At 49.8% G+C, this 24,805-nt stretch overlaps 1 protein-coding gene across 5 annotated transcripts in view; it reads right to left on the bottom strand.

Annotated features, from left to right (window-relative positions):
• The window catches only part of EFHD1 (EF-hand domain family member D1), a 78,353-nt gene that overhangs the window by 36,972 nt on the left and 16,576 nt on the right, over nt 1-24,805 (bottom strand). The window contains exons 1-2 of one of the 5 annotated variants that reach the window (XM_023188595.2): nt 13,669-14,051; nt 8,180-8,258 (exon numbers count right to left, since the gene is read on the bottom strand). The exons of 1 other annotated variant lie outside the window; for it this stretch is intronic. Coding sequence is in view for 2 of the 4 variants with exons in the window: in XM_023188593.1 (XP_023044361.1) it covers nt 13,669-13,958 (290 nt within the window). In the remaining 2 variants the exon portion in view is untranslated. Of the gene's footprint in view, nt 1-8,179; nt 8,259-13,668; nt 14,094-18,701; nt 19,309-20,146; nt 20,311-24,805 lie in introns of those variants that run through there. 3 more of the 5 variants (XR_002725605.1, XM_023188593.1, XM_023188592.2) reach the window with 3 other exon arrangements.

The raw sequence follows: 24,805 nt of genomic DNA, 5'->3' as shown, positions 1-24,805 counted from the left end.
AGTGAGCCAAGATCATGCCACTATACTCCAGCCTGGGTGACAGAGTGAAAAACTGTCTCACAAAAAAAAAAAAAAAAAAAAAGAAGAGAAAAGAAGAGAGAGAATCAGCAACAATCAGCAATAACAGACAATGGACAGACCTAAGTGTAATCAACTAAGAACTGCAGGGTTATAGGAGACAGGCTGTGGGGGCCATCCAGCTCAGTGAGAGCAAGGCCTGGGCGAGGGGAACCAGAGAGAGAGAAGACTGTAACAGCCGACTGGAGAGGGCCTTAAGGGTCCACATAAGGAGTCTAGACTTTTTTCCTTGGGCAATAGGGAGCTACTGAATGTTGTATATTGCCCCACCCCAACTCAAAATAACTTCTGAAGAGGGAAGCAAGGTAATGAGATCTGGGCTCTGGTGAGGTCCATCCAGCTAAAATATGTTGGACGGATGGAGGAGGCCAGGTCTGAGGCAGCTGCTACAGGTTCAGGGCAGGTGGTCCAACAGGGCCTGGAGGTCCGGCTGCCTGCAGAGACTGTGCCAGGCAAGGCCCTGCCTGGCTATGCAGGGGATGGTGTCAAAGAAGGCCGAGATTTGGAGGCTGGAAAGCTGGGAGGTAGGAATGACATTAGTGAGACAGGCATGTGACACTGAACAAGAGTGCAGGTCACTTGGGTTCATTCAAATCCCAGCTCTACAGCTTACAAGGTGTGTGACTTTAGGTGAGTTCCCTGGCTTCTCTGTGCCTCAGTTTCCTCATCTGTGAAGTGGGGTCTAATATCGTACCCACTTTGGAGTGTCGTGAAGCATGAGTTCCCATGTGGAAATCTCTAAGTACAGCCCTGCACACAGTCAGCTCTGCCAGTGGGGCCCGTAGGTGGCATTAGGGACACCCAGTGCTCCATGAAGTCAGCCATCACAGGGTGGAGAGAACGAGGCATTTAGAGAGGAGGCAGAGACCTGTCAGCACCAAAGGCAAACAGGACAGCATCAGAGGCCAGCACTTCTCCAAGGCCGCAAGAGAGTTTGCTGGGTCCCCATGGGCAAAGAGCGAGGGCTGTCAGCAGCCAGATGTTTTTGATCAGGGCTGTCCCAAGGCACAGTGGGTGCTCAGTGAGGGGTGCTGGGGAAACCTGGGGGTGGAGATGTCTAACCCTAGAGCTAGGATCAGCCACAGCCCTGTGGGGTGGGGGCCGCTGCTGTTTCACTACCCGGAAGGGGCAGAGTGGCCAGCCTTGGGCACGAGGTCATTTGTAAGTCCTGAACATCCTCCTACTTCCTGAAAACCTGATCCGTGGCATAGGGCTGAGGGCGTGTCTACCTTGGATGTGGATGCCCGGCCCACTTCAGGGCTCTGCCTGGCCTGGAAGGAGACTGCCGCTGTCACTGACAACCCAGGTCTGAGCTCCAAAACCAAAGACTTTACCTTCATTCAGCAACGCAATTGGGGAGTAAGGTGTGCTAGGCTAAGACTAAAAAAAATAATAAAAGCAGGCCAGCATGGTGGCTCACACCTCTAATTCCAGCATTTTGGGAGGCTGAGGCAGGAGGATGACTTGAACCCAGGAGTTCAAGACCATCCTGGGCAACATAGTAAGACCTATCTCTTAAAAAATAATAATAATAATTAGGCCAGGCGCAGCGGCTCACGCCTGTAATCCCAGCACTCCGGGAGGCCAAGACAGGTGGATCACGACGGCCTGGCCAAGATGGTGAAACCCCATCTCTACTAAAAATACAAAAAATTAACTGGGCATGGTGGTGGGTGCCCGTAACCCCAGCTACCCGGGAGGCTGAGGCAGAGAATTGCTTGAACCCAGGAGACGGAGGTTGCAGTGAGCCGAGATCGCGCCATTGCACTCCAGCCTGGGCAATAGAGTGAGACTCTGTTTCAAAAATAAAACAAAGAAAAGAAAGAAAAGAAAACCAGCCCAGAACACCCCCTAACACATGCTCACACATGACTTGTACAAAGGCCTCCAAGCTAACAGAAGGGCCCTTACCCACAGAAGCCCAGGAGCCACTAAAGGAATGAGGACCATCAAGGCATGGCAACTCCTGGCCAAAGGTAGCAGCTGCAGCCCCTTCTAAGAGGAGACGAAATCAGAGGCATGGCACCCCCGATGAGAAAAAGAATAAAAGAGTTTTGGGGAGGGGGTCTGGGGAGACATGGGGTAGCAGCCAACAGTTTTCTAAGACAGTGAGCTGCCAGGAGGGTGAGGCAGAATGATCAGTCCTCCAAAGCCAGGGGGCGTGCCCACCATACCAGGCTCTTTGGAGGGTGGAAGGGCGACAAGAGATGGAAGGGGGGGTTCACTGAAAGCTGGCCTAGGGAGTGGTCGACACAGACAGCCTACCCAGCACCAGATGCACAAATAGCACTCCTAGCTGGGGGTCCACTCCCACGGGCAAGAGAAAAATCACAGGGAATCCCAGTGGAAGTGACAGACGTTCTGCAGGAAAGACCTCTGCATTTGGTCTTCGGGAGCCCCCAGGAATGGGCTGCTCCCTGCCTGGCCTCCAGAAACCAAGCCCGACATCAAAAGACCCTCCCATGTATACAGAAACACGGATGAGCTGGGGTGGTAGCACACCCTATAATCCCAGCTACTCAGGAGGCTGGGGGGCGGGTCACTTGAACCCAGGAGGCGGAGGTTGCAATGAGCCAGGATCTTGCCATTGTACTCCAGCCTGGGTGACAGAGCAAGACTGCTTCAAACAACAACAACAACAACAACAAAAACACAGATGGACATTGGGAGGCCAAGGTGGGCAGACTGCTTGAGCCCAGGAGTTTGAGACCAGCCTCGGCAACATGGTGAAACTCCATCTCTACTAAAAAAAGAAACGCTTAGCCAGGTGTTGGGGTGGGGGGTACTCAGACAGAAGGATGGCTTGAGCCCAGGAGGTGGAGGCTGCGGTAAGCCATGATAGCACCACTTCACTCCAGCCTGGGTGATAGAGCGGGACCCTGTCTCAAAACACAAAACAAACAAACAAAAACAAAACACACAGATGGAGAGAAAAGAGCCATGGAACACTATTCAGTAAAAACCCACCTCTCCTTCCTCACTAACAGAGCCCTGTTTTGGCTCCACCCCTCAGGGAACAGAAACCACCCTGGATGGGCCCGTGATCTAGTGCTGGTGATGGGGTGCCAGAGGCCGGCTTGGGGCACACACAGAGGAAGATTTCCTCATTGTTTATTTTTTTCTTTCTATCTTTTTTTTTTTTTTTCTACTTCTAACTGCCTACGCTCTAATTTCCTCATTGTTTAGAAGAATCCTAGGTCTTTCCTGCCTCTGGATTTTGTTGCAGCTGATGTGACTCGGGGAACCTCGCACCTTGCTACTTTGATGCCAGCACAGAGCGTGCCAGAGGACAGAGGACGGAACCCAAGTCCTGAATGACAGCAGCAACGAACCATTGCCCCAAGGCCACCCTTGTCCTCTGGATGCCCTCATCCATGAGATGATCCATTTCTTTATTCATTAGTGAGTTTGGGGCAGAGTTTTCCATCACTTGAGCCAAAGGCCTCCCAAGTAATACGGGCAGAACAGCATAGATCGTCTCTTACAATCTTGTGTAAGAACATGCATCCAACCAGCTGGAGGGGACCCTCGGGACCAGAACAGCATTGGCTTCCACTCTCTGCTTCCTAAAGATCTTTACTGTTTTAAAGGAAATTTTAAATGGGGAATATTATAATTTGATAATGAAAAATAAGTTTTCCGTAAGTCATAAGATGCTTTTTTTTTTTTTGAGACGGAGTCGCGCTCTGTCGCCCAGGCTGGAGTGCAGCAGCCGGATCTCAGCTCACGGCAAGCTCCGCCTCCCGGGTTTACGCCATTCTCCTGCCTCAGCCTCCCGAGTAGCTGGGACTACAGGCGCCCGCCACCTTGCCCGGCTAGTTTTTTGTATTTTTTAGTAGAGACGGGGTTTCACCATGTTAGCCAGGATAGTCTCAATCTCCTGACGTTGTGATCCGCCCATCTCGGCCTCCCAAAGTGCTGGGATTACAGGCTTGAGCCACCGCGCCCGGTCAAGTCATAAGATTCTTATCTCCCATTTCCCTCCAAACCAGTAGATCTCAAATTTTCCTGGAGTGAGGAGCCATACACTCCCTTGAGAAGCAAGGTCTCCCAGCAGGTGTGAGAGTGCAATTCCACACACGATTGGTGAGAGTTCCAAGACCGGAGGTCAAGAGCTCCTGCTCCAAACACGGGGCTGGAGTAAGCAGACACCCAAGGCTAATTAACTTTTGTTTTGCATTTGTCTTTGTTTTTTTTTATTTTTTGAGACAGAGTCTCACTCTGTTGCCCAGGCTGGAGTGCAGTGCTACAATCTTGGCTCACTGCAACCTCTGCTTCCAAGGGTTCAAGTGATTCTCCTGCCTCAGCCTCCCGAGTAGCTGGGATTACAGGCGCCTGCCACAACAGTCTGCTAATTTTGTATTTTTAGTAGAGACGGGGTATCACCATGTTGGCCAGGCTGGTCTCAGGCTCCTGACCTTCTGATCCACCCACCTCGGCCTCCCAAAGTGCTGGGATTACAGGCGTGAGCCACCATTCCCGGCCTCATTTGTCTTCTTCATTGGGAGTTTTTAAGCTCAAACATACCAGGGACCACCTCTCAGGGGAAGCCATAGGAAGGCAAGCCTTCCCAGGGTGGGGAGTATTACCCCGGGACTCCAGCTGCGAGCGCCAGCTGCCAGGCCTCCTCAGCCCGCAGAAGAAGCAGATGCAGGTCCTGCTCCTTCTCCTGTGTTAATCTTCCAAAAGCAGCTCTGGGGTCCTGGAACTCAGGCCTCACTATGCTGCCTACCCAACTGGGGGGACACCAGGCTTCCACCGTGTCCCCTCTGGACCTGAGGCCACTGATGGTAGGAAAGGCCAAGAAGTGAGAAAGGGGACAAATGAGACCAGGCTCTGGATTCAAGATTCTAAAGCGACTGCCTAGCATGGGGGCTGGCTAACATCGCACACAGGCCAAATCATGCTCACCAAGTGTTACAGGAACACAGCCGTGCCAATCCATTTGCATATTGCCTGTGGCTGCTTTTATATCACAATGGCAGGCTGCAGAGGGATAACAGAAACCTTAGGGCCCAAAGCCAAACAGATGGATTATCTGGCCCTTTACAAACAAGTTTGCCCACCGATGGCCTAGAAAGAAACTTGAAAGTCAGACAGCCCATCTCCTACCCTCCGTAAGCTTTCGGCCCTTCCTAACTGCAAGCCTCTCACACCAGGGTGTCAGAGCACCTCCCTTCCAGTGAAACTCCAGAGAAAGCAGCTCACCACCTTGCAAGACCTTTCGTTCCATTTCTCAGTAACTCCGATCGTGGCCAGGTGCCGTGGCACATGCCTGTAACCAACACTTTGGGAGGCAGAGGCGGGCGGATCACTTGAGCCCAGGACCAGCCTGGGCAACATGGCAAAACTCCATCTCTACAAAAAAATACAAAACTTAGCCAGGCGTGGTGGTCGTGCCTGTAGTCCCAGTTACCCAGGAGGCTAAGGTGGGAGGATCACTTGAGCCCAGGAGGCAGAGGTTGCTGTGGGCCAAGATCGTGCCACTGCACTCCAACCTGGGAGACAGAGAGAGAACCTGTTTCAAAAAATAATAATAATAGTACTAACTCCCACCATGAGAAGGCTCTTGCTTCCCGACGGCTGCAGCTTCCTTTCCTTGAGCCCTCACTGCCCTCCTTCTGCCATCCAAGGTCAAGCACTCACCACCCAGATCAAGTTCTCAGCCCCCATTCTCTGTCTCCAGGAGGTTCATCCCGAGGGCCTTCACTGCCACCTCCACCCAGGGCCTGAATCCCTTCACAGTCCTCGGTGGCTGCTCCCCCATGGCTGTGCCCAGAACGACCAGGAGCCCCTGCTTTGAACTCAGCAGCCTGAGGTCAGAGTGTCCCCAACCGCCACATCCTCTCAGGGTCTGCTCAGCTACTGCAGTGTCCTGTATGTAGGTGCTGGGTGGCTTCTCGGGGAGTGACATCCCTCCTGGCCAAACAGCATCATGTTACATCCAGTTTGCTGTCAGCATTTGTCGAGCTTCTCAAGGGCCAAGACCCTTCCAGATTATACAAGTATGTATAATCTGGCACCTGGCAGGTGCTTAAATGAATGAAAAAATGAATGCGTGAATGAATAGCTCACAGCAGGCTGGAAAGGGGCATGGTGATCGTCGTCATCATCATCATGATATGGTACCACAGGAGCACCCACTAGCAGACGTATGGACAGTGCTGGCCAGAGGAGCCCAGAGCTGGGAACACTGGAGGAGACCTAAGTGGACTCTCAGGTCATTCGGCCCCTCTTCAGAGACCCACTAGCTCAGCCACAATATGAACCCATGCATAACGTAGCCCCATGCCAATCAAAGTCCCTATAGGTCAGTGGAAGAAGTATTCCTGTTTACCACTTGGACTGGAGGTACCACAGAACCTCTGCAGCCTTGGAACATGGAAGGCCATGTCTTGGCAGGTCATGGACCACAGGTCAGGTTTCATCTTGCTGGAAATGGAGAATCATGGTCCATGCTCCAATAACTCAAGGTGTGTCCCCTGCCAAGAAGCGTCTAGGATTTAGGATCAATAACGCCCTTTGGCCCCCAACAGTCAGGGAACGCAGAAGCAGGAGGAGGCTATAGAGGTGTGTTCCGGGAGGACTGTAAAATGTGGAGGAGGCCAAGGGCAGTGAGTCACGACAGGTGAGTCCACAACAGCCTCACCCGAAGAGCGGCTGTGGGAGTGAGCTAGTGTGTGAGCGCGCAGGTACGCCTGTGTGAGTGTGTGAGGTTGCACATTATATACAGAGGTTTGTGAAGCCTAAAGGTAAAGACAAACGTGTGCCAAGCCCAGATGTCAGTGCCCTGAGGGTGTGCTGGGCTCCTAACTAAGATGAACATCAATTGTGGACGGCCTGGCACCCTCCAGCTCCCAAGACCTGATTTGTGGACTCTTAGGCCATCTGGCACATCTTTGGAGACCCACTAGCTCAGCCATACCATGAACCCATGCAGAACATAGCCCAATGCCGATCAAACACCCTGCAGGTCAATGGAAGAAGTATTCCTGTATACTAGTTGGTCCAGGGTGTACCACGGAGCTGAGGGTATAAAGTTAGTTTGGTTGGTATGCAACATTTAAGGAAGAGAGAGCGTGTGTGTGTATGTCTGGCCAGGTGAAGCAGCCCATGCCTATGATCCCAGCACTTTGAGACAGGAGAATCACCTGAGCCTAGGAGTTCGAGACCAGCCTAGGCAACATGGCAAGACCCTGTCTTGAGAAAAGAAAAGAAAAAAAAAAAAAGTTAGAGTCTCCTGGACCTTACAGCTTTGAAATCAGGCACTTTTTAATAATCTTGCAAGGAAGAAGGGGGAAAGGACTTTTCTCTTTTTGTATAATGTAAGACTTTAATAAACTGTTTTCATCACTCAACTTCAAATTCCCATTATTCAAATTCTCATAAAATTCAATGGCTCTGTAACAAGGATGGTGGAAGAGACATCCCAGGGAGAGGCAGGTGGGGAGTGAGGAATGAGGAGGAAGACGGAACTCCCTACAAAGATAAACCCACCAGCAACTGTGGAAGCTCCTTCCAGCTCCTCCTACATGGGTTAATCATGCGTACCAGCAAGTAAAAGCAGCCAGCACTTAAACCAGTCTAAGACACAGTTCCAAGTCATGGGGTCTTTCTGCCAGAGACTAAGAGCAAAAACAGAAGGCTGATCTAAAGCTATCCTCCAGAATTCAGACAAACCCTAGGTCCTCTTACCCTATCCCCCAATTCAAAATTGTCAAATGTACAAACTCCAGTGCAGGTGAGAAAATTTCACATCTAAGGTAATCACTGTTGACTGAAGCTACAGCCAGGACAAGTCAGTACCTCTTGCCTTTCTCCAAGGAAAAAGAAAGCACTTAACTTCTTCCTTTTATTTCCATTCATCTTTCCCATTTTTAGAGTCAATTCACTCAAAAGATTAGGATGCCAGTATGCAGGCAGCCTCACCTCCACCTCTCCAGTAAGCCTCCCTAAGAGGCTCACTTTACCTCTTTGGAAAATTCCCAGCCTTCCAAATCTACACCCACTTCTCCCTCCTTTAGAGACAAGACTAAGGAGGAAAAAAAGAAACTGAGAGACAAGAGGGGACGAGAAATGAAGGATTCCACGACAGCCTCACCTTTTTAGGTTTCACTGGAGTCTTGGTAATGCGGAACTCTGGCACTGGCAGGACATCCATGACATCACCGTTTCAGATTCTTAAGAAAAAGACAGCTTTCCCATAGCCAAATGTTCCTCTTCCCACCCTCTCTTTGGGGAATTGAAATACAAGCTTTTAGTATGCTGCAAAAACCTCGCAGCTGCATTTTAAGATGTTGCATTGGGGTCCTGCCTTTAAGTGGCTGCCTTTCCCTTTGAAAGAGGCCTCCAGATAAGTCCAGCGTAATTAAAATTTCCTGTCTAACCTTGACTGCTCCACCAGCTCACGTTACACTGTAGAGTCAGTTTCTTCTGGGCCTTCTCATTCTTTTAAAATCAGGCCACTATTCTCTTGGCTCAGGCTATCCAGTAACAGGCTTGGAAATGGAGAGGGAACTTTCTCCGGCCGGGCTGATGATGCCTCTGGCTTCCCACACTCATTAGAAAACCCTCTTTCTTCTACAACACACCATTTAGAAGCCAGCCTCATTTGTTAGGTCCTAAGGACCCAAAGACAAAGGACACCACCCCAAGAACCCAACCAACTCAGAGGCTGGGAAGGATCCAGTTTTTTTAAGCCTTGAACATGTAAGAAATCCCTAAGTCAAATACTTTTAAAAAGGAAAATCAAATTTAAACGATCAAAGCATGTCTCCCAGTATCTGTATGAATCTTTCTAGCCCCAAACAAAAAGACTGTACTGGTCTAATCAGGTTACACGCTGTAAGGGGCCCAATGAACTAAGGCGACATCAGAACGTGAATCTAGAAACTGCTTAAAAGTAAAATTCTTAAGCCAGGCGCAGTGGCTCACGCCTTTAATTCCAACACTTTGGGAGGCTGAGGCCAGTGGATTATTTGAGGTCAGGAGTTCAAGACCAGCCTGGCCAACATGGTGAAACCCCATCTCTACTAAAAATACAAAAATTACCCGGGCATGGTGGCGCGCGCCTGTAGTCCCAGCTACTTAGGAGGCCGAGGCAGAAGAATTGCTTGAACCCGGGAGGTGGAGGTTGCAGTGAGCCGAGGTCGTGCCACTGGTACTCCAGCCTGGGCAGCAAGTGAGACTCCATCTCAAAAAAAAAAAAAAAAAAATGAAATTCTTGCTGAAAATAGGTGTGTTTCTGGCATGAAGAAGGGTGTTGTGTGGGTTCTGTTGGTTTTGTTTTTTGTTTTGTTTTGTTATTTTGAGACAAAGTTTCATGCTTGTTGCCCCTGCTGGAGTGCAATGGCATGATCTCGGCTCACTGCAACCTCCACCTCCTGGGTTCAAGCAATTCTCTTGCCTCAGTTTCCCATGTAGCTGGGATTACAGACGCCTGCCACCATGCCCGGCTAATTTTGTACTTTTAGTAGAAACAGGGTTTCACTATGTTGACCAGGCTGGTCTCCAACTCCTGACCTCAGGTGATCCACCCACCTTGGCCTCCCAAAGTGCTGGGATTACAGGCGTGAGGCCTGTGCCTGGCCAGTTTTGTTTTTATAGTTAGGTAGTGAATCCACTTGAATCAGAGTCGTGCCTTGGGAAGACATCTTTTTTCTGACAGGGGTGGGAGTCATACTGGCTTTGGATAAATCTGAGATTCTGACCTCCCTAAATCCAGAAGCTTCCTTGGATGAGGCTCCAGAGATGGTGCTCAAGCTCTGGGCAGCATATCTCACTCTCTACTCTCAGTTGAATAGTGCCCCCAACCCCACCCCATCCCCCGCCAAAATTCATGTCTACCCAGAACATCAGAATGTGACCTTATCAGGAAATAGCGTCTTTACAGATTTAAAAGTTAAATTAAGATGAGGTCATACTGGATTAGGGTGAGTCCTAAATCCAGTGACTGGTATCCTTATAAGAGCTGGGCACCGTGTCTCACGCCTGTAATCCCAGCACTTTGGGAGGCCGAGGTGGGTGGATCATGAGGTCAGGAGATCGAGACCGTTCTGGCTAACACGGTGAAACTCCGTCTCTACTAAAAATACAAAAAATTAGCCGGGCGTGGTGGCGGGCACCTGTAGTCCCAGCTGCTTGGGAGGTTGAGGCAGGAGAATGGCGTGAACCTGGGAGGTGGAGCTTGCAGTGAGCCAAGATAGAGCCACTGCGCTCCAGCCTGGGCAACAGAGTGAGACTCCATCTCAAAAAAAAACAAAAAAAAAAAACCATGTGAAGACACAGAAGCACACACAGGGAGAGCACCAGGAGCTCAGGGTAGCAGAGATTAGGGTGATGCGTCCATACCACAAGGAATACCAAGGATTCTGGCAACCACCAGAAGCCAGGAGACAGGCACAGAAAGGGTCTTGGCTGGAGCCTCAAGGGCAGCACAGCCCCGCTGACAGCTTGGTTTCAGACTGGTCAGACTTCTGGTTTCCACAACTATGAGAGGATACACTTCTGTTGTTTTATGCTACCCAGTTTGTGGCATTTCATTCAGGCAGCTCTAAGAAACAAACAACCTCATCCAGCAGCAGAGGAGCTAACAAGTTCCTTCCACAGAACCCAGAAGGGCAAAGCACAGAGTCCCACGGGGACCCGGAACTCACCAATAGGCCAGGTCACCACTCCACAGCTCACACTGTGGGCTAAATCAGGTTCAAAGGATAAAGTGGACTCAGCAAAGTAAATTATTAAACAAAAAAGGACAACACAAAATGCGCACTTTTTTTATTTTTTTGAGATAGAGTCTCACTCTGTTGCCCAAGTTAGAGTGCAGTGCCGTGATCTCGGCTCACTGCAACCTCCACCTCCCGGGTTGAAGCGATTCTTCTGCCTCAGCCTCCTGAGCAGCTGGGATTACAGGCACACGGCACCATGCCCAGTTAATTTTTGTATTTTTAGTAGAGATGGGGTTTCACCATGTTGATCAGGCTGGTGTCAAACTCCTGACCTCGTGATCTGCTCGCCTCAGCCTCCCAAAATGCTGGGATTACAGGTGTGAGCCACCGTGCCCAGCCAAATGTGCACATTTACCCAATTTACAGATATGTAATAATCTAAAAATTAGTGGCTAAAATCTACTGTGTCTTCACCATAGGCTAAAACATGGCGCTAAATGCATCACGTACATGAATTAATTTAATCCCCACAACAACCCCACATGGCAGGTCCTGTGCTTTCCCATTTGACAGAAGGGAAAACTGATGGCACAGAGCTTTTAAATAAGAGGCCCAACGAACCTTCCAGGTAGCAAGTGGTGGGGCTGGGGTTTGAACCCAGGAAGCCTCCCTCCAAGTGCTTGCTTTTCATAGCCTCACAAGACTGCTGCTGCAATGAGTAAAATCTGGAAGGTAATCCAATAGAAAACAAATTGGTGTGTTACATTTTCTTTAGTGTTTTTAACATTCTTACGTTATTAATTTAAGCTGTTGTGGCCACACCGCCACCACCAAGGATGAGCCATCTGAGAATGGGGACAATGCAGAGAGGAAGGTGGTTTAACAGAAAGAGAAACTAAGCACTGATGGCAACACCTAAGCTCCTAGATCCAGCCATTCCTGAAGCTAGTGATGGCTTTTTGGTTTCCTCAGCCAAATTATTCCCCTTTTGTTTATGCCAATTTTGGTTGCAAGTGACAGAAAACTCAACCTAGAAAGAAATACCAAGTACTGGTTGAACTGTTAGCTCTGCTGGGATCCCAGGCCACACACTGCCTTCCCCTTAGCTTTTTTTTTCCCCCTTGAGACAGAATCTCCCTCTGTCACCCTGGTTGGAGTGCAATAGTGTGATCTCCGCTCACTGCAACCTCCGCCCCCGGGGTTCAAGCAATTCTCCTGCCTCAGTCTCCAAGTAGCTGGGACTACAGGCACACGCTACCACCCCTGGCTAATTCTTGTATTTTTAGTAGAGATGGGGTTGCACCATGTTGGCCAGGCTGGTCTCGAACTCCTGACCCCAGGTGATCCACCGGCCTTGGCCTCCCAAAGTTCTGGGGTTACAGCCATAAGCCACTGCACCCGGCTCCCCTTTGCTTGATCCTGGTCCAGTACCTTTTTGCTCACAGATGCCACCTTGCTTCAGACCAAGACACTCCGAGCGTAAGAGCTCTTTTTATCACTCTTAGATAGCCAACTACAAGTTGATCTTTCCAAAGATTGTTTTGCAGGAAAAACAAAAGAAGCCTGAGTGACCACAAGACAACTTGAAGATAAAGGTCCCTCCCCAAGATCCCCTGAATCTAGCTGGACTGGGAGGAACTGGTAAGGCCTGGGAGCAGCCCGGCCAGGGCAGTCTTCCCATGAAAGGCATTACCCCAGAGAAATCAAAGGGGCTCCAGCAAGGCTTGCCTCACCCATTACTTTTCCATTTTCGCCCCGGCCGCATTCTTTAGCCCCATTCGGCCTTCCTGAATTATCCAAACTAGACCCAGAAAACGCCACAGATCAGTGCCTGGAAGCCAGACAAAGAAACCAGGGTGTCAGGGAGGCAGAGGAGGCCGAGGCTCCCAGGTGCCGGCTCTGCAGACCTCTGTGCAGGGGCAGGGGAGGCTCAGGCGATGCAGCGCCAGCCACAGCGCCTTTAAATAGAACCTCCACGCGGAGGGCAAACACATTCCATGCGCTTTTAAAAACGCCCAAGCATGACCTGGCCGGCGGCCTCAGCTCCCCCAGGCATTTTTCCGGTCTCGGCTCAATTCTGGAAATATTAATAGCTCGGTTAAGAGCTTACCGGGTGCAAAATACTTTTCGGCCTTAAAGGGCAGGGACCGTTACTGCTCCCACTCTCCAGATGAGGAAACTGAGATCCAAGGAGGTTCCAGGCGACGAGGTGGATTAGTGGGTCTCTATCGCCTGCCTCTGGCTCAGTGTCTCCCCAGGTGGGCGGCTCCCCGCGCACTGGGGCTCACAGAGCATGATCGAACGAGCCCCCTCCGGACCGGTGCCAGCGGCTAAGTTCGGTTCCCATGATCCCCCCAGGAGGCTCCCGGGCCGCACTTGCTCCAAGAAAGTCCTGAATCTCTTACAACGAGTTTACCAAACTCCCCGTTCTCAGGCTCCGCTCGTTCATCAAACCCCGCGCTGCAGCCAAGGATTAACTTTCCCCTTTTGTTTTAAAAGATAAAAGGCCAACATGGGCTAATTTTTCCCTTGGGGGATACCGCGAAAGCTGGCAGGTGAGACGCAGCGACGGCTCCCTTTCCTAGAAGTTGCTTTCGGAGCAAATCTCCGGACCGGCGGGCGGAGCGGGCGGGACTAGCGGTCGGGGTTGGGGGACCTGGAACTCGGGCCCGGCGGTCGCCGAGAACTTCTGGGCTCCGTCCCGGAGAGCTCCTGCTCCCGGTGTCCCCTCTCTTCGGCTCCGTCTCCCCACCTGCCGAGATAGACCCGAGCGCGCAAGATCTGGCTGCATTGGGACAAATGCTACCTGCATCCCGAGACCCCCACCCACCCACCCACCCAAACGGGGCCCGGGACTTCGGACCAGAAAGCCTCCCGCTCCCAACCTGATCCCAGGGACGAAGGGCGCGCAGCGGGAGCTCACAGTTTGAACATGCTCTCCAGGTCCTTGATGAGGCGGCGGCTGAACTCTGGGAACTCCGTGTAGGGGTTGAAGACCCTGCAGCGCCGGGGTCGCGCGGCGCCCTCGTTAATATCCAGCCGCCGGCTGAGCTGGGCGCTCAGCTCCGCGTCGGCGCTGGCCGTGGGCGCACGGGCTGGGGGCTCGGACTCCGGGGCTGGGGCGCCGAGGGGAGCCAGCTGGGGGCCGCTCTCCTCCGCCTCCTCGCGCCGCAGCCGGCGCTCCAGCTTGCGCGCCAGCTCCTCGCTAGCCATGGCGGCGGATCGCAGGACGCGGGGACGCGGGACGGGGCGCAGGGAGCTGGTGGGTGGCGCGCTCCTCGCAGGCTCGAGGTTCTACACCACTCCGCCAAGGCGGCCAGGACCCGGCGGTTGGGAGGGACTGAGGACTGGCAGGAGGGGCGGAGCTGCGGCTTTAAGGAGGCGCCAGGGCTCAGGGACCGCCAGCCTGGTGGGAGGAGGCCGCCGGTGTCTGCGCTCCCGGAGACCCCGACCTGCTTCCTCTCCCCGCGGCTCAGGGCGGGAGGCTGGCCGTCCCCCCTCCAGCCTGGTCCCCCCGAGGGACCAGGCAGGGACCCTCGGGTCAACTCCGACCTTGCTGCCTCTGTCCGCTCCGGGGAAAATCGTAGCGGGAAAAAGCGTCTCGACCGTTCAGGCGGTTCCTTTCTCGTCCCCCAGAAGTAACCCGAGTGGAAGCGCTCGCGGCCTGGGACAGGCTGGGTGGGGGAGGCGAGGGCCCCCGAGCGACACCCACGCGTCCCCGGCGTCTGGGAGTGGTGCCCACCCTCCCCGGGGTCGGGGAGTGGCAGGCGCCCGCCCGGAGCGCGGGGCGGGGGAGCTGCTTTTCAAACACTCATTGAAACGAAATGTTTCCAAAACATGCTAAAAATACTAAAAACAAATAAGCAAACAAAAAAGAGGGAGAGCAAAGGAGCAGAAAAAACTCCCGTTTTCCCTGGAGGCAGGAGAGCAGCGCAGCTTCAGGGACTCAGGTTTTTTTGCGTGAAACCCACAAGAAAGAGAAGAAACCGGCCGGGCGCGGTGGCTCAAGCCTGTAATCCCAGCACTTTGGGAGGCCGAGACGGGCGGATCACGAGGTCAGGAGATCGAGACCATCCTGGCTAACATGGTGAAACCCCGTCTCTACTAAAAATACAAAAACTAGCCGGGCGAGGTGGCGGGCGCCTGTAGTCCCAGCTACTCGGGAGGCTGAGGCAGGAGAATGGCGTAAAACCGGGAGGCGGAGCTTGCAGTGAGCTGAGATCCAGCCACTGCACTCCAGTCCGGGAGACAGAGCGAGACTCCGCCTCAAAAAAAAAAAAAAAGAAAGAGAAGAAACCTGGCGCGGGGACTCACACCAGCAATCCCAATACTTTTGGGAGGCCAAGGTGGCGGGATCTTTTGAGCCCAGGAGTTCGAGACCAGACTGGGCAACATAGTTAGACCGTCTCTACAAAAAACTTTTTAAAAAATCAGCCAGGCGTAGTGGCGCTTGTCTGTAGTCCCAGGTACTCAGGAGGCTGAAGTAGGAGAATAGCTTGAGTCCGGGAGGTCGAGGCTGCAGCGAGCCATGGTCAGGCCACCGCACTCCAGCCTGGGCGACAGAGTGAGACCCTGGCTCTAAAAATAAACTAAGAAGAAGGAGGAGGAGAGGGAGGAAAAAAGAAAGGAAAGAGAACAGAAGCTTGACAATTAAATCAGCATTTTTAACAAGAGGGTAAAAACATATAGTCGTCATTCTCCCCAAGGAAGGCTGATGCAGCTGTTACATCAGCCAAGCACTGAGAATGTTGTAAACACGGGTCTGTCCCCGCTTAAGAACGACGCTGCTCTGACCCACCGGGGCCTAATGACTGGGGCGAGTCAGTGACCCGCTGGACTGTGGTCGTCTGAGACCCAGGGACCAGCTTTTGGCGTGCGAGTGCAGGGCATGCGGGGGACCTGGGTTAAAATGTTATTTTTAAAAAGTTATAAAGGAAAATACTTTTGTAAAGTAAAAGTTTAAAAATCTTTCTTTAACATTCATACTGAACAACTTGACTTGGTACGGAGAATACGGGTTTTACACATGCAATTGCAATTGGAGAACCCTGCAAATACATCACAGGGCGCTATGCTTCCTGACCTGGTGGTGGTGGCTAGGAGGTTGCCTTTGTTGTCACATCTGTTTTGATCACTTTATGTGACATATTTCAGGGAAAAAAGGTCAAAAATTTTTTGTAATTAAATTTTTTTAAAATTTTATATTTTAAAAACTTTTTTTTTTCTTTTGAGACGGAGTTTCACTCTTGTTTCCTAGGCTGGAGTGCAATGGCGTGATCTCGGCTCACTGCAGCCCCTGCCTCCTGGATTCAAGTGATTCTCCTGCCTCAGCCTCCTGAGTAGCTGGGATTACAGGCGCCCACCACTGCACCTGGCTAACGTTTTGTATTTTTGGTAGAGACAGGGTTTTGCCATGTTGGCTAGGCTGGTCATGAACTCCTAGCCTCAGATGATCCTCCCACCTTGGCCTCCCAAAGTGCTGGCGTTACAGACATGAGCCACCGCACCTGGTTGGGTTTGTTCTTTTTTTTAATTTTCGTATTCCATTGAGCTCTCCTCAAGAAAAAAGAGTTCAAAATTCTTAATCGTCTTTATCAACAAGAAAATTTGCAGCTGGGCACCATGGCTCCCACCTGTAATCCCAGCACTTTGGGAGGCAGAGGCAGGTGCATCACTTGAGCCCAGGGGTTTGAGACCAGCTTGGGCAACATGGCAAAACCTTGTCTACAAAAAATACAAAACAAAAAAAAAAAAATTAGCCGCGTGTGGTAGTGTGCACCTGTAGTCCCAGCTATTTGGGATCACTTGGGCCCAGGAGGTGGAGGCTGCAGTGAACCATGATCATGCCACTGCACTCTAGCCTGGGTGATAGAGTAAGACCTTGTCTGAGAGACAGGGAGAGAGAGAGAGAAATTTTGCTTGAGTAGGTAATACAATTTTTTTTTTTTTTTTGAGACAGAGTTTCGCTCTTGTTGCCCAGGCTGGAGTGCACCGCGCTATCTTGGCTCACTGAAACCTCCGCCTCCCAGGTTCAAGCGATTCTCCTGCCTCAGCCTCCCAAGTAGATGGGATTACAGGCACCCACCACCACGCCCAGCTAATTTTTTGTATTTTTAGTAGAGACAGGGTTTCACCATGTTGGCCAGGCTGGTTTTGAACTCCTGGCCCCAAGCAATCTACCTGTCTTGGCCTCCCAAAGTGCTGGGATTACAGGCGTGAGCTACTGTGCCCAGCCGGTAATACAATTTTTAAACCATTTTTTACATGCTGAAATTTACGACAGTTCATGTTAAAAAATCTAACAGCTCTTCTTATTTATGAATATAATGTTGAAAATTTTTTAAATTAAAAATGACTTTTTTTCTTTTCTTTCTTTTTTAATTTAAATAGAGATGAGATCTCTCTATGTTGTCAATCTTGTCTGCCTAGGCCTCCCAAAGTGCTGGGATTACAGGGGTGAGCCACGGTGCCCTGCCTTGAAGATTCTGAAATTAATAAGAGTGGATTGTGAACAACATTTCACTTTTTCATGAAAGTGTTTCCAAATGAGGGAGCGCTTTAAGGTAATGAGCTTGCATAATGTGAGCAGTCACCTGGTGCCTCTCAAAAGGAACATCACCTGTGAGGGGCAAAGATTGAGGGTTGTGTCCACCAGGCACCCAGCCCAGATAGAACGCCCTCTGAGCTGTGTCCCGCCCCTGAGGGAAAATAGCAGAGGCCCACAGTATTCACCAGGCAACACCTGGCCACCCTTCGGAATGAAGTGTTAGTATCTCACTAATGACCATTCCAGGTGATCACTGTTACGGCCACATCTCAAAGCCTGTTCTCCTTCTCCTCTTCTCCAGTGTCCAGTCGGGCACCTGACAAAGACTCAAACATGCTTGGGGGGCTGGCTGTGGTGGCTCACACCTGTAATCCCAGCACTTTGGGAGGCTGAGGCAGGCAGATCACTTGAGGTCAGGAGTTCAAGACCAGCCTGGCCAACATGATGACAACCCGCCTCTACTAAAAACACAAAAGTTATCTGGGCATGGTGGCATGTGCCTGTAGTCCCAGCTACCTGGGAGGCAGAGGTGGGAGAATCACTTGAACCTGGGAGGTGGAGATTGCAGTGAGCCAAGATCAAGCCATTGCACTTCAGCCTGGGCGACAGAGACCCTGTCTCAAACAAACAAACAAAAAACATGCTTGGTGAATGATGGGCCAATCAACCTTACTGTGCAAATATGACCCATGTTTTGTAAAGCAAATGTCTATCTATGGGGGAAAAAAAACTAAAGGGGGCAAATTATTAACAGTTGTAAATGCTAAGAGTCCAGATAATTTTCATTTCCATTTTTAAAAATTCTCAATTTTTTTGTCCAGGCATGGTGGCTCACGCCTGTAATTCCAGCACTTTAGGACGCCGAGGTGGGTGGATCACCTGAGGTCAGGAGTTCGAGACCAGCCTGGCTAACATGGGGAAACCCCATCTCTACTAAAAATACAAACGTTAGCCCGGTGTGGTGGCATGCACCTGTAGTCCCAGGTACTTGGGAGGCTGAGGCAGAAGAATTGCTTGAACCCGGGAGGCAGAAGTTGCAGTGAGCTGAGATGGCACCACTGCACTCCAGCCTGGGAGACAGAGTGAGACTCCATCTAAAAATAATAATAATAATAATAATAATAATTTTTTGAATTTCCTACCATGAACATATCAAACTGTTATCAGAAAATGAAAGTTCTTGTTTACAGTGGAGAAGAGTGGAGGGTGGATGTTTTTGCTGTAGAGCAGCTGAAAATGTTTTGTCTGTGTCATCCCATGAGCTCATTTATTTCACTAACATTCTGGGGTGGCCAAAGGAGGTTCTGCCTTTCCCAGGGAAAATAAAATCATTGTTTTCTCTCCAAGACTTCCTGTTCAGTTCTATTGCTGTGTAACAAACCATCCCTGAATATAGCTGTTTCAAACATTTATTTTCCTCACAGATGTCCAATTTGGGCAGAGTTTTGTGGGGAAATCTCTGCTCTAATACACTTATAAAAAGCAGGGGGCTGTGCTAAGGCTGGAGGCAAGAACCACCTTCAGACTCCCTCCCTCATGTGTCCTAGGATCCGTGCCGGCTCCAGCTGGGCCCTTCACTGGGGCTGTTGGCTGGAACACCCACACGTGGCCTCTCCATGTGGCCTGGGCTTCCTCGCAATGTGGTCACTGGGCTCCAAGGGTGGGCTTTCCAAGAAGAAGTGTCCGGTAGCAGCTGTATCACCTTTTGTGATGTAGCCTCAGAAGTCACATAGCTGAATTCTATCGGCCAAGCCAGTAACAAAGGCGAGGGACCGTAGTTCAAGGAGAGGGATCACAGACCCCTACCTCTCCAGGGAGAAATTGTGGCCATTTTTGGATATTATAATCTGCCTGCCCGCCCTCTGAAAGTCCCTGCAGAATTGAGTCGGAATGGGGATTTGAGTCTCAAATCCCTGCAGAGTTGAGTCCATTTCTGTGGCATCTGGACAAGAAAAGATTTCTCTGTCAGCCCTGATGGGTCAGTCCAGGCCTCTGAGTCCTATGGGAAAGTCTGACCTGCAAGTCACAAAGAAGTCAGAATGAACTAAATTCCAGAAAGGGAAGAGCAGAACCCCAGGGCTGCTTTCATCTCCAGAGGTATTCCCTCCCACTTGTTTTTGGATTGTCAACTTATTTCTTGAACAAGTCAAAATTTCAGGATTTTGATTTGTTTTAGAGCAAAGGGTTTTGACTTTTATAAACATTGTTAAGCACTTCATGTCATGGCTGGGTGCAGTGGCTCATGTGTGTAATCCCAGCACTTTGGGAGGTCAAGGCAGGTGGATCATTTGAGGTCAGGAGTTTGAGACCAGCCTGGCCAACATGGTGAAACCTCGTCTTTACTAAAAATACAAAACTTAGCTGGGCATGATGGCAGGTGCCTGTAATCCCAGCTACTCAGGAGCCTGAGGCAGGAGAATCACTTGAACCTGGGAGGCAGAGGTTGCCGTGAGCTGAGGTCACGCCCTTGCACTCCAGCCTGGGTAGCAGAGTGAGACTCCATCTCAAGTAAATAAATAAATAAATAAGTAAATAAATGTAAATAAATAAAACATTGTTAAGCACTTCATTTTGGTGCAGAGTTTTCTTTTCATGTTTCTTCCTGCGGTGCCTCTTTAAATTTTAAATATTCTAACATTAGATAGTGATGATGGTTTTACAACTCTGGAAATACACCAAAAACCACTGAATTGTGCACTTCAAAATGATGACTTTTACAAAAACAAAACAAAAAAGGATCAGTTTTATGATAAGTGAATTATATCTCCATAAATCTTAGTTTAAAAATAATATAACAATAAGCCATTATATATTAACATAAATAATATTGATAAGAAGAGAGGCACTGTTTTACCTTTTTCAAATGTCTTTTGCAAATGTCTTCTACATCTGGCTTAGTAGAAGATAGTTGGATATCACATCTGCTTCTGCATTTGATTTGTTGCAATTTGTTTTCTTGAAGTATATGAAGAAAATCTAATCTTCCACAGATCGCTGGAAATACAGTTGGATATATAGCTGAAAGAAGGGAGGTGTCATTTAATAGGCTTCTCAGATAACGGTGGCTATTCTTCTTTGCTATGACAGCAAAGCTCAGATAAGTGGGGGTTTCTTGAGGTTTAGTTGCAATGTGGAAACTGAAAGTACATGAACAAACTTTACATCCTCTGTTTCAGAAAAATCTGTTGCTCTGTCTTGCACATTTAAGATCCATAACCTATGCATATTTTTGTACCATTGGCTGTGTTGACACATTTTACTTACACAGTATTAAAGTTTTCCAAAATTCTAGTTTATTTTTTCCTGTTTGTGTTTTTTTAAGACAGGGTTTCATTCTGTCACAAAGATTAGACTACAATGGCATGATCATAGCTCACTGCAGCCTCAAACTCCAGGGGTTAAGTGATCCTCCTACCTCAGCCTCCCTAGTAGCTGGGACTACAGGTGTGTGCCACCATAACTAGCTACTTAAATATATATATATAGAGAGAGAAAGAGAGATGGGATCTCACTATGTTGCCCAGGCAGGTCTTGAACTTGGGGCTCAAGTGATCCTCCTGCCTTGACCTCCCAAAGTGCTGGGATTACAGGCAAGAGGCATCATGCTTGGCCCAAAATTCTTTTTCTTTGAAGCTCACATTTTATTGTTATTAGAAAGTACTATCAATTGTTTACCTTGAAGTGACAGGCTCACTTTGTTCATTGTTCTAGAAAGTGTCTCTGAATGCCCAGCTGTGAATAGCCATGGATTGTCAGCTGTGCTTCCAGGCAAAACTGATGTTCCCTGAAAGGGGAGCTAGTTCAGCTCATAAACAACAGCATAAATGCTTTTCTCAAGATGAGTAATGGACTTTGATCTGCAGCCCAAGGGCTTTATGTTCACTTTCCATCCATTACACCAAATATTTAAAAGGTGTGTACTTAGGATCAAAATTTATAAATTAATTGATTTTAGACAAGGTATGGCTCCATCACCCAGGCTGGAGTGCAGTAGCTCAATCTCGGCTCACGGCAACCTCCACCTCCCAGGTTCAAGCAATTCTCATGCCTCAGCTTCCAGAGTAGCTGGGATTATAGGCATGCACCACCACGCCCAGCTAATTTTTTTTTTTATTTTTTGTAGAGACAAGGTTTCGCCATGTTGGCCAGGCTGGTCTTGAACTCCTGATGTCAAGTGATCCACCTGCCTTGGCCTCCCAAAGTGCTGGGATTACAAGTATGAGCCAACATGCCCAGCCTCAACATTTAATAAAATTAAAAACTATTTTCCTGCTTCATCGAGGGTATATATTTTTTTCTTTTTTTGGACACAAGGTCTTGTTCTGTCACCCAGGCTGGAGTGCAGTGTTGTGATCATGGCTCACTGCAGCCTCAACTTCCCGGGATCAAGCAATCCTCCTACCTTAGCCTCCCAAGTAGCTGGGACTACAGACAGGTGCATGCCACCATGCACCTGTCTAATTTTTGTATTTTTGTAGAGACATGGTCTTGCCATGTTGCCTAGGTTGATCTGGAACCTTGAGCTCAAGCAATCCTCCCGCCTCAGCCTCCCCAAATGCTGGGATTACAGGTGTGAGTCACCACACCCAACCTCGAGGACATTCTTAAATGCAATTAATTTTTTAAAAAATGAGGAGTGTATGATGGTGAAGAACACAATAACTCCTGGTATAGTTTGATGCCACTGCTTTAATTCAGGCTAAGATGACGTCAGTTTTACCCACCATTCCTTTTGCATCATGGGTACAAATGTCAACACATTGAAAAAGGCAAATACTGTCTTAGTATTATGAAAATAGTTCTCAGAGGTATGTGGAGCACTCTGAGGAATCACTAATCTTATTTCTTTTATTGGCAGCTGAGTATTTTGTTCTCTGTGTGTAGCATACATTAACTAACCTGTCCTTGTTGGTGGACACTCAAAGTCATTCCTATCTTTTATTACCCACATAGTATTGCAAAGAGCAGGGGGTGGACTCCCATCCTAAGCGGCTTGTGGGTTGGAAGTTGAAAAATCTCATACATTCAGGCATGCATCCATTGCTTCAGTCAACAAATAGGAACCTAGACCGGGTACGGTGACTTGCCATGCAACATGCCTCCAACGTTGGGAGGCCAACGTTGGAGGACTGCTTGAGCCTAGGAGTTCAAGACCAGCCCTGGGCAACATAGCGAGATCCCATCTCTGCCAAAAAAAAAAAAAAAAAAAGTTTAAATTCGCCAGGCATGGTGGTGCATTCCTTTAGTCCCAGCTACTCTGGAGGCTGAGGTGGGAGGATTGCTTGAGCCTAAAAGATCGAAGCCCCAGTGATGTGTGATCACCAGCACAGTGCAGTGGTGGAGTGACAACAGTGAGACCTTGTCTCAAAAAAACAAACAAACAAGTATGAACCCAGTACCAGCAAAATAATACAAAATCCCTGCCCACATTCTAATGGCGGAAACAGATAGTCAACAAGATAAATAAAAATCTATCTTAGATGATAAGTACTAAGATAAAAATAAGTCAGAAAAGCGTTTAAGGAAAGTCTGTCGGGAGTGGTGGGGCAAGTTGTAATTTTAGGTAAAATGACCAGGAGGGGCATCATGGAGTAGCTGACATTTAAATCACGACCAGCAGAAAGTGAGGGGGTCTAACAGTGAATTGAGGGCTACAACAGAAACAACAGAGGCTGTAGGCATGGAATTCCTCGCATTTTTTTGCCAGCATCTTCTGACAATTGTGTCCTTTCCTCTAATTCTTTCCCTATAGATGTTTCTAGATAGCCCTCAATGACTTCACCTTTTCTCCAGGGATGTCTCCTCAAGGGCAAGTTTCAAGCTTTTGTTTACCTTTGGGAAACGCTTACACAACTTCCCCCCGCTTGGCTGCTAGTTCCCAGTGGATAGCCCCAGGCACTAGCTAAATGGATTTCTCCCCATCTCTTTTATTAGCCAGACTGTGTAAATGAATCCCAGCAAGCCAGACACACGGGTACCCCCGGCATAGGCCCTGGAACTCCTGTGTTGGCACAGCTGCCAGAGAAATTTCTGGCAGAGAATCAGAGAATCAGGCATCAAGAACGGGGGAGCTTTTAAACCTCAGACTCCAGGCGCCAGGCCAGACCCACAGGCTCCAACCCCCAGGTGAGGCCTGGTTCCCAAAGCCCCCTGTGGCTCCTGTCATCCATGTCTGTGGTCTGGAGGGCCAGCTGGGGCCGGGGGACTTTAGGGACTTGCTAGGGAGCACCCCCAGAGGGCCGATTAGCTCAGACCTGGGTTCCCTGGGTAGGCTCAGCTGCCCACAGGCTCAGAGAATCAAGAGACCAACAAAGGATTCCAAAAGAAAGAAAACATCAGTCTTATTCCTCACCCAACAGGAGCAGCAAAAATCCTATGAGTCCTACAGGGCTGGAGGGAGGGAGAGCAGACCCCACCCCCACAGCCCTGGGCATGGCTATCAGAAGACAACCTGCCCGGCCCCATCTTGTCCCCACCCATGCCCTTCAGGGGCTGGCACTGCCCTAGGAAGCTCCATCCTCCCAGCCGTCTGTCCCTTCATCCGGTCAGTCAGCTCTTGGTTCCGGCCCCTGGGGTGATTCTGCTCTCTCCTCCCCTTCTCTGCATAGGCCTGCACACAGCTCTCACCTGGAGGGGCCACAGGAGGCAATGCTTTCCTCTGAAGGAGCTCAGCCCTCTGCCCACCTGTCCTCCCCTCACTCACACAGGCAGGAAGGACTGGTCCAAGACAGCGCTGTCCAAAAGAAACAGAATGAGCTATTTCTTTTCTTTTCTTTTAAGACAGAGACTCACTCTGTCGCCCAGGCTGGAGTGCAATGGCATAATCTTGACTCACTTGCAACCTCTGCCTCTCGAGTTCAAGCGATTCTCCTGTCTCTGCCTCCTGAGAAGCTGGGATTACAGGCACCTGCCACCACTCCTGGCTAATTTTTGCATTTTTAGTAGAGACGGGATTTCACTGTGTTGGCCAGGCTGGTCTCAAACTCCTGGCCTCAGGTGATCCACCCACCTTGGCCTCCCAAAGTACTGGGATTACAGGCATGAGCCACCACACCTGGCCTCAGAATGAGCAATTTCTTTTTTTTTTTTTTTGAGACGGAGTCTCGCTCTGTCGCCCAGGCTGGAGTGCAGTGGCGCAATCTCGGCTCACTGCAAGCTCCGCCTCCCGGGTTTATGCTGTTCTCCTGCCTCAGCCTCCTGAGTAGCTGGGACTACAGGCGCCCGCCACCTCGCCCGGCTAGTTTTTTGTATTTTTTTAGTAGAGATGGGGTTTCACCGTGTTCGCCAGGATGGTCTCGATCTCCTGACCTCGTGATCTGCCCGTCTTGGCCTCCCAAAGTGCTGGGATTACAGGCTTGAGCCACTGCGCCCGACCGAGCAATTTTATTTGTAATTTTGAATTGAAAATTTTCTGGGCCAGGTGCCATGGCTCACACCAGTAATCCCAGCACTTTGGGAGACTGAAGTGGGAGGATGGATTGAGTCTAGGAGTTTGAGACAAGCCTGGGCAACA

This window comes from Piliocolobus tephrosceles, chromosome 11 (genome assembly GCF_002776525.5).
Source record: "Piliocolobus tephrosceles isolate RC106 chromosome 11, ASM277652v3, whole genome shotgun sequence".
NCBI lineage: Eukaryota > Metazoa > Chordata > Mammalia > Primates > Cercopithecidae > Piliocolobus > Piliocolobus tephrosceles.
The sequence above is the reverse complement of the archived record's forward strand: the minus strand, read 5'-3'. Positions and strand labels throughout refer to the sequence as shown.